Consider the following 10,398-nt stretch of genomic DNA (forward strand, 5'->3'; position numbering starts at 1 on the left):
GGTCATAAGGGTAAAAGTATGTAATGACTATAATTCATAGTGAACAACAGAAAAGACTCCTCCATTTGCACAGAGCGAGGTGGTGAGACTCTTCCTACTCTTTTTATTGAAAAATTAATCAACCCCTTTTCCAAAGCTGTATATTAAAAAACAGACATTAAAGGAAAAAAAACCAACACCACAAACTTTAAAAATGCTACATGCATATACCTTAGCATTTATGTTGCAAATCAGGGTGGCCTTTGAGTAGACTGAGAGCCCTTCCATGCCAAATAAATAAGTAATGCCACTTCAGCATTTCAAACCTACTTATTTAATCAAAAAGTAAGTAGAGCTGTCAAAGGAAGCAAGTGTCATTCCACTGCTTATACATCTAGACTATGGACCAGGCATGTATTTACTGGTAGAGGCAGGAGAAAGAGCTTACAGTGCAAGAAGTCCTCTGCTCCAAATGAAACAAGCTATTCTAATTAAGTCATTTTTTTGTTGGTAGAAGTAAACTAACACCTGGCTTTTTGGATGTATCATTAGAGACATAATTACCCCTGTCAGAACCAGAAGCTTTAATGGAATTGCTGCCACCACATTCCTCCTCCCAGTGTACTTGGAGCAGGAAGAATGAGGCCAAATGTCTCTCAAACAGGTCACCCTAGAAGCACAGCATGCACAAGATCTGTGAAGTGCTGTCAAGAGGATAAACAAAAGCCAAAAAGGATGAATTTTTCTCTTGTTCCCCATTTTAGGCTCAAGGATCCCTTTTGCCCAGACAATCTCAATTTCAACAGGATGTGGTACAGCACCAGCCACGTGCTAACTACTTCAAATTGATGCCTGGGCAGCATTTTTAACTCCTCCTTCTGTAAAGGTGAATCTATGTGATGGTGTTATACTCCTTACTTTACAGTGACTCCAAATCTTGACTCACAGTATATAAACCTATTATTAGGCCTAAAGCTTACATGGACAAACCAAGCTTTTGCTCACAAATCACCAGCTGAAACCTACACAGCTCAACTACCAAACAGCCCTTAAAAACAAACAAATAAAAATCACCTGTGTAAATATACAAAGATAAGTGTTAAGTACAATTCCTGTCAGTCAGATCCTGCATCTGTGTTCCCATATGCTATGGTTTTACTCAAATCTGGGAAAGAGCGTACAAATAAATTTTTTTAATGACACCCCAAATTTGCAACCTGCAGTTGGAAATTTGCAGGAAATTTCCTGGAAACTGGGCAGGAGAACTAAACACACCACTGCCTGATAAAGCCCAACCACCTAAGTTCACACCAGAAGATTTGCCTTTGTGAGTTTCTGAACACCAGACATGGTTCAACACGAGAAACTGAAGCGGGAAAAACATTCCACAGTAATATATGAAGAAAACACTCCAGCAGGATGGGCTCTGCTGGGGAAGGATGGCTGCTGTGTATGAACATATACAGACACGTACACTGGAAAAAATCTGCAGAGCAGATGACTACAGAGGGGAACACAGCAGCCAACAAGGTGTCCTAGGAAATTCCCCTGGCCATAAAAATTACCCACCTGCCACAAAGAAAAATAAATTTACCAAATCACATTAAGAGCTTGTCAATAGCATATTCCTAAATAGTACTACTCTGAGATAGTGCTGTCAGATTGCCAGTCTGCTCTGTTCCTTAGAAGATATATGATATTCCCTTATTCGAAGGTTCTGACATTCTAAAAAAAGTTTTAAGATCAAATAGATCTTAATTAAAACAAAAAAAACACAAAAAACAAACAAACAAACAAACAACACATATAGAGTCACAATGCTTGGGACTAGGGACTAGAGACTGGAGATCATCACACTTCGTCAAATTCAACCAGCAAACACAGAGCAAGACTAGACCTTTCAGACTTATTAAAAAAATCCAGGTAATATAAACTTGTTCAGTATATACATAGTTATCAATAGTTGTTAACCATTGTAATGTAGCAAAATGACCAGAAATGTGACTATGACAGTGGCATTGCTGAAGTGCAATTTTACCTAGTTTATAACACTCCAGGTATTTTGGTTGCTGACTGCTGTTTTCAACTGAACAGAAAAGCAACTACGTCAGAAGGTAACTGTCTTTAAGGGCAAAGTACCTACAGTGCCAATAAAACCAAAGAGAAACAAGGCAATCTTTCAGGCAGGTAATCAACTACTGTTATGATTCAGCTGTTAGTCAAGTTTGCTACAACTCCACAGGTTCTACAAACAACCACTAATAACACAAGATTTTGCCCAGTTGATTTGGTTTTGGTTTTGTTTCGATTTTAAGTCTCACCCATAGGAATTATAAGGGCCAGTTGAATAGAAGTGTGCACCACTGGAATTACCACTTCAAGTTAGGCAATAGTAATATTTATAGTGGATCTGCTTTATTAAACCAAGCCATCTCTGAAAACTATTTGAGGATTAAAACTCGAGCAGCACTTTTAAGTCCTAAATATCAACACAGAGATCATGTTCCTTTGTGGTGCTCACCTTAAACTTGGTCATGGAGGAGGCTGAAGAATGATCAGTATCAGGTATCTGAGTCTAACACACAGGACGTGGAAAATTCAGCACGGGTGAGAGATAAGCATATCTTGCACACAGAGCTTCAGTGTCCCTGTTGCCATTCAGAGCTCTGCCAAACAGCCAAGCACACTTGCCCAAGCCCCAGACATCTTCACAGCTGCCTCTGAGAACGGAGCGGGCGGCTACAAAACGCTGCCTCAGGTTCAATCCACCGCCCTTGTTTAGGAAGAGTATGAGCAGCAGTGGGGATGTGACAGCAGCCAGCCACCTACACTGCTCTTTGCTTCCCCTCCACCTTCTGCATCACTTCTCAGACAGTTCATTTACCTGGTGTTTCTCAAGACTAGAAAAACACATCCTGAGAGAGAAACCAAACAAGGGCTACTGAATGAATGTTCTCTGAAACCCCTCCAAATCAATTTGTGTTTTTCAAAAATCTGACTACAGACCATAATGCTACAGTAATCTGAAGCCATACACCACTCTAAATGCAATAAGATAAGACAAGTAAGTATTCATTACCCCAAATATTCAGTGACAGCAGATCCTTCCACCAACCATATCTATTTCCAAAATAATACCGTTATCTACATCTGGAAGCAATAAAGAGGAAAATAAAGACTTTCTCACCTCCTCTTTTCATGCTGCATCTGTTTAACAGACCACCTAAACTTACTTGAGGCAAGTTGGCAGTATCTAAAATAGTCTTGTTTTGTTATCAGTAAGAATGGAGAGGACATTATCTATTCAAACTTACAGCATATAAAGACTAAGCAAATTTACTTACCTATAGTAACAATATTTAGTTCATTACTGTTAGAATAATTTTATGCATCTCATTACCTTTTAATTGCTTAGATTTTTTTACTTTGGGCTCCTCAGACTTGTCAGTCAACACAATTTAACTATTAATTTAACTATGTGTGCTACCATATTTTTTGTATAGTTTTAGATGCAAAACAGGATATAGAAGAGTATTTTAAATTTTTTTTCCACGGGCTAACTTTTCACCCGTTGATCAACTTTCTCATCAGCAATACAATCACTAAAGCCTATGCCAGCCTCACAACAATATACTATAATTCCTATGTTTAGGGATGAACAGCAACAACCACCAAGAACAGCGCCTTATAGAACTGGGTTTGCCAAGTACAGTTGCTATTTCAACAGCTCAAGTGGATCTTAGACAGCCAGTCCTCAAGTTACAGTAACTTTCCCTTGAACTAATTCCTGTAGTCCTGTAAAATTTCATTAGAGATTAAAGGATACCCAGCCTACTGGAGCAGAAGACATTCATACAGCAGAACTAAAGCCCCACTCTAAATAATTTCAAGAGGCTTGGTTTTCTTTAAAGATTAACCCAAACATATCTTTTTTGCAACTGATTATTGACATTTTAACAACTATCCTCTTGGCACAGACAACTCCTCTGGAGGGAAGCAGTCTGTCAGCAAAAACCCGCAGATTTTTAGCCTTATTTTTTGGTCCCAAAGTATCAAAACACACGGCTATAAGATTATCATTTTACACCCACTGAACCCTTCCAAGGCAGAATCTAACCTGTGCAGCTGGTCATCATGGATTTCCAATCCTGAGTGTACTACAACCAAAAAAGTAAGTGCCAGAGCAGGTCATAAACAGACCATAAACAGATGAACAGATGAAATTTGGTTAGGAAAAGCTTCTGCTATACAGCAAAGGTGGTCAAACACATTTACAGTCAGAACGAATGGTGGAAAAATGGGTGCTGATCACACTGCCATAATTTCACTGTTTTACGTAACTTTGTCCAACAGGTCTTTTCCAAATAGCTCCTCCCAGGCTCATAGGAGACCAGGAGAACTCAGTTGTGGGAATTACCAGCAGAGGATTACAGTGTGGCTACTTCAGACCTACAGCTTCTGTGAGACAGGAGGCACCAGGCACTTGATGCACGCTCACAAGCAGACGTCCAGAATTTAAACGGCTGGTAAAGCTGGATCTTCAAACATTGCCTACATGATCAACTAAGGCAGATACTTTGCTGGATCAACCTGGTTGCTGGATAGACTGACCAACAGAGTTACAAAATGGGCTGCTTCATAAGCATCCAAGCTCTTTTCCATGCCCCTTCTTCCAGAGGATTAAAGATGACAGTGGTTTAGTTTCTGAGTCAAACCAGGCACTCCTGACACTGCCCATGCACCAGGCGGAGGTACCGGACTGTTCTACAGCAAATCAATTTCCGAAACAGAAACCGACTCACACACGGCACCAAACCAGCCCAGGACAGGCACTGCCTTCCATTTACACAGCAGCTACAAACACTCCACACAAACTGAGGGCGCACCAGGGCGAGCCCGGAGCTATCGGCGGGAAGCGTGCTCACTGATGGGCAGTGGGATAGCAGGGCTTGGACGGGCTGGGTTGGGATCGGGTCCTGCAGGCTGAGCGGGAGGTGGGACATGATGCCAGGTCAGGCACAGCGCGGCCCTGCACGCGAGGCTCAGCTCCCCAGAGGGATGGCAAGGCGGGGATGGGGCTCCCTGGGGAGCAGCCCCGGGTGTCGGCCGTGTGACCCGCACACCGAGCACTCTGCCCCGGCTGCCATGTGCTGCAGCACCTCGGCCTCCCGCCATCGACCCCACGACGCCCGCGCTCACACCACCACGGCATCAATGAGGTTGGAAAGGACCTCCAAGATCATCGAGCCCAACCCATCTTCACCTGCGGGCACCGAGGCAGGCGCTCACACGGGAAAGAGCCAGCACCTTCCACCGCCCCGATTTATTTTACTATGGCTGTTACTGTGTCCCTCTGGCTGAGCAGAGAAAGAGGCCAGGGAAGGGGGGCTGTGGGACGCCCGGGCTGTGGGACGCCCAGGCCGCGCCCGCCCCGCCGCGCCCCGTTCCCCTCGCCCCTAGGCGGCCGCGCTCCCGCCGGCCGAGCCTGAGCCCTGCGGGGGGAGCCGCGCTCTTCCAGCGCCGGAGGCGGCGGCACCGCCCACCCCTACCTTGGTCCTTGAGGCTGGCGAGGCGCTCCAGCTGCTTCTCCTCGTCGGAGCTGTTCATCGTGCCCCGCCGCAGCCACCGCCGCCGCGGGCCGGCGGCTGCCCCGCAGCGCTGCGCCCGCCCCGCCGAGCGCGGCCTCACCTGTGAGCGGGAGGGCGGCGGCGGCCGCAGCCCCGGGGCGCGGCGGGCCCGGCCCGCTCCGCTCTGCACATGCCCAGACTCCCGCGGCGCCCCAGTGAGCATGTGCGGGTGCGGGCGCGGCGGCTCCGCGGGCAGCGCCGGCGGGCGGGGCACGGCGTGCACGGGGTGCCCTGAGCGCCCTCAGCGCCCGCCCCGAGCCTGCACGGGCACGGCCTGGCTGTGAGCGGAGTCACGGAACCCATTCGGGTGGCCGAGAGCTCTGAGGTCATCGAGTCCAGCCTGTGACCGAACACCACCACGTCACCCAGCCCATGGCACTGAGTGCCACGTCCAGGCTTTCCTTAAACACCTCCAGGGACGGCGACTCCACCACCTCCCTGGGCAGCCCGTTCCAATGTCTGATCACCCTTTCTGTGGAGAAATTCCTCCTCATGTCCAACCTAAACCTCCCCTGGCACAGCTTGAGGTCGTTTCCTCTCATCCTATCTCTTGTTCCTTGGGAGCAGAGCCCGACCGCCACCTGGCTCCCCCCTCCTGTCAGGGAGTTGTAGAGAGTGATGAGGTCCCCCCGAGCCTCCTTTTCTCCAGGCTGAGCCACCCCAGCTCCCTCAGCTGCTCCTCACAGGACTTGTGCTCCAGACCCTTCACCAGCTCCATTGCCCTTCTCTGAACTCACTCCAGCACCTCAATGTCCTTCTCACAGTGAGGGGCCCAGAACTGGGCACAGCACTCAAGATGTGGCCTCACCAGTGCCGAGAACAGAGGGACAATCACTGCCCTGCTCCTGCTGGCCACAGTATTCCTGATCCAGGCCAGGATGCCCTTGGCCTTCTTGCCCACCTGGGAACATGCTGGCACATGTTCAGCCACTGTCGATCAGCACCCCAGGTCCTTTTCCACTGGGCAGCTTTCCAGCCACTTTGTCCCCAGCCTGCAGCACTGCAGGGGGGTGTTGTGGCCAAAATGTAGAACCTGGCACTTGGTCTTGTTGAACCTCACGCTGTTGGTCTCAGCCCATCGATCCAACCTGTCCATATCCCTCTGCAAACGAGAGGAAAAATCCAACGGGCCCCCTGGCCCGTGGGGACACATGTCCCCATAACCCAGCTGGCATGGTCAGCAGAGGCCATGATTCCTTTCCCTCCAGACCCCAGTCAGGGTCTCCCACACGGTCAGTCCCCCATGAGCCAAGTCAAAGCCATCCTGCTCCACTCCCCACACAGCTGCTGGTGTGGTGCTGCATTTTTAATAAGCCCTTTTGCATGACTTCCGTAGGGCAACTTTCCAATAAGGATCCCTGCACAGCCCAGAGGAGTGATGGGAACATAAAAGTGCTGTTTGAGTGCCTTGGTACAAAGAAGGCTAAAAGGTTTAAAAAAAATAATAATTGGAAGGTTGCCTTTCTGTTTGCGAAGATCCAGGAGAAACAACTATATGCCAGTGTCCAGCACTTAATGGCAATTTTGGAACAACAAGAAGGTGAAAGGCTTTGACAGGGACCTGCTATGTTCCTTTCAAAAGAACACACTTCTCTCTGCTGTTCTCTGATGATCCCTGTCCTGAAAAAGGAGGGGATCCAATGATAACCTCTGTATTAAATTGATTACCTTACCCAGCTTATTCCAAGGCTGACACTGCAGAGGTTGTTTGTGCTTCTGCTTTTTGCTGAGTTTCAGTTGCAGTCGGCTGAGCAGCAGCTATCTTCAGATTTGCATGGGCAAAGGTACAGTTCACATGCCTCCCTCCCTCCTTCTTTGGCAAACACCCATTGATCACCGTGGCAGGCAGGTCAGAACACACAGCATTGCCACAGATGTGGCAATATTAGTTAGAAATGCCTGAGAATGAAAGGAAAAAGACCTCTCTGCAAAGCATTGCTCAGTTACCTCCTTTCTGTGTTCCCTAGTCTTCCCATTTTGACCTAGAAAACCTTTAAAACGTGAAGAGATTCCTTATGGATGCTTTACAGCATTTTGTGTCCTAGAGGTAGTTAATAACTTGTATACCATCCTGGAAAGAAGCCAGGAGATCCACATGAGCTAAACTGGTGTCTCAGAAGTGTGGTATGCCCAGGTAAGACAAAGGAGGTTTCGCAGGCAAGTTCATAAGCTAGTCAGCTTATTTCGAACTAGTCAGCACAAAACACCTTAAACTGTACCAAATGCAAAGTTATAAATTCATGTTCCTAGTCATATGCAAAGAATGGAAAATGACCTTGGAAAACGAAGGCTCTGTAGAGGAAGTGGGAGGCAAAGTAATTATGTAAGTGCTGCCAGTAAGGTACTGCAGGAAAAGAATGGGAGTATGCTGACAGCAAGGAAAAGGTTTCTTCTATAATGTTGGCAAGACCAAAATAAATCTACTGTGTCCAGTTCTCAAAAAAATGGTACAGAAAAATTTATGGAGAAAGCACAAGAGAAGAAAAGAAAGACCTAGAGCTTGAGGAAAGTTCTTTGCAATCAGAGACCTTAAACCCTTGATCTTTTTAACTGAGCAAAAAGGAAACAAATTATTGGGTTATGGTAATCTGACAGGAGAAAACCCTCAATACTTGAGGGTTTTTCAGCCTAGCGGAAGAGAGTCAATCAGAATCTGTGTCTGTAACCAGAAGCTGAAAATAAAAGCTACAAATGGAGTCACACATCAATAACTGCCTCCATTTGAAGGAACACAGAGGTCCTATTTAGGTCCTTAGAGTTCTGGGATGACCTCAGTTTTGAATGGCCCCACGTTAAGTCAGAGCAGTTTTGCCAGATTTTTAGTTTTTAGTGTCCTTTCTTGGGCTGCCTGTTGGCTTCCCTTCAGCCACAGGTCTAATTCCAAGCCCCTCTTCCCACTGCTGATATAATTCCCCTTCGTTTCCAAACCAATTTCTTTCATGCAGTGTAATAGCAGGATTTGCAAAAGAGTCGTTGTATGTTGCTTGTCCCTGCACCATGCCAAGACACCGGGCACTTTCATCCTTCTACAATGTTCCGTCTGTTGTGTTCAGCTAGAACAGGGCATAAAATCTCTCTGATATCTGCAGAGACAACAAGTCAATTCTTCCATTATTTTATTTATTTATTCAAGTTAAAGTGTTTTGTCTACATCAAAAGAATTCACTTCTGTAATTTCTATATCGCAGCTTCATCATTTTTCTTCTTGTTTTTATTCACACCTGCATCCAGATATAATACCTTGAAAAGTCAGCGTTTAAAACAAGGATCTCCTCATTGCAGATCATTGTGGTTGCAATACTGGGATGGGTACCACTACAACATTATTATTTATTATTATATTAATAATATTATTACATTAATCATCTCTTGTTTATCTTTTTCTAAGTTAGAAGATGTCTGAGAAGTAAATTCTATTACTAAATTTGCTAACGGATTCCCCTAAGGATTTAACATCCCCAGAAATGTTTCTCTGGATCATGGATTCAGTTCATTGTTTTCAGGGTTATTTTAAATCAGAGTTAGTTTGTAGTACCTATTTTTATGTAATATAATGTCCACATTGTGATTTGATACACAGTCAGTATCAAGGTGGAGTCACTTTCTACTGGACATGACATGTCATGGATAATCCATGTCCTTTTGGAGACCAACATTCAAGTTGATTCATCACACCTCTAGGTCCTGCCAGCTCGTAGCTGAGGAGAATGGATGAGAATCTGGCTGGTATTCTCAATTACACCGTAGCCAACAATTGTATAAAATAGGATAATTATACAGAAAAAAATGAAAGAGAAAAAAAATACCAAGAGGTTTTTCTTTCCTTGACTTACCTTGGGATAGATCTTAGTGAGATTGGACACCTCCTGTTGTTCTGACTAATGAGTGAAGCTGAAAATGACTTCCCGACATGTTTGTGTAACTCAGGCTGTTGTACCTGTGCAGAATATTACTAATAAATAGCTTGCATATAATTTTTGTGATTTTTTTTTCATGGTTCTTCTCTTGGATGGGACTTTGATGAGTACTCAAATGATGGACTTGGCAAGTTGAAAATATCACAGACTGACAAACTGAAGCAACTGTTAGTCACATAATTCCTAAATTCACATAATTCCTAAATTCATAGAATCTAGAGTAAAGAGCTAGGAATTCATGGAATCATAAAATTTTTGAATTTTGAAATTTGAAATTTCAAATCACAAAATTTGAAACAATTATCATGTTTATGAATGATTTTGTCCTGAGATCATCTAGAGACAATAAATTTTGAACTTAATCTATAGAATTTTTTTTTCTTGTAAATTAGCTATTTAACATAACAACACACATAACTGTACATACAGAAGTAAAGATTCTGGTACCTTGTCAAATAGGTACTACAATCAGAAATTTGATGTAGTCGTTATCCAGACTAAAATGTGCATATTCCTTGAGGATTCATCAGCCTCTTGTTGAAAAGAGCTACCTGGTGGAAACAAGTGTGACTACAGGCTGCAGGTACCCTCAGGGCATGGCCACTGCCACACCTTCACCACTTTCAGAGCAGATGTATTTTGTGGGGGGAGGGGGGACAAGGAAAAATAAACTACATAATCGCTGCACAGATAAACAACTATAAATAAACTAAAAAAAATAAATATGGCAGTAGCTATTTGAGCATCTAATTAACGTGATGAATAAGACTAAGCAGCTTATCTTGCTGAGGTAATGTATATTTTTCCATCAAACCAATCAGTGCTGAATAATGACTAGCATAATATATCAGGGTAAATATAAGCACTTCTTGTCT

At 44.6% G+C, this 10,398-nt stretch overlaps 1 protein-coding gene across 2 annotated transcripts in view; it reads right to left on the bottom strand.

Moving 5' to 3' along the window:
• Positions 1 to 5,637, bottom strand: part of SHTN1 (shootin 1) — a 60,761-nt gene extending 55,124 nt beyond the window's left edge. For both annotated transcript variants that reach the window (XM_017809266.1, XM_017809265.1), the window contains exon 1: positions 5,529 to 5,637. In XM_017809266.1, the coding sequence (XP_017664755.1) occupies positions 5,529 to 5,586 (58 nt within the window). In that variant the 5' untranslated portion in view covers positions 5,587 to 5,637. The remainder of the gene's footprint in view (positions 1 to 5,528) is intronic.
• Between the last annotated feature and the right edge of the window lie 4,761 nt (positions 5,638 to 10,398).

This window comes from Lepidothrix coronata, unplaced genomic scaffold (assembly GCF_001604755.1).
Source record: "Lepidothrix coronata isolate B3197 unplaced genomic scaffold, Lepidothrix_coronata-1.0 Scaffold25, whole genome shotgun sequence".
NCBI lineage: Eukaryota > Metazoa > Chordata > Aves > Passeriformes > Pipridae > Lepidothrix > Lepidothrix coronata.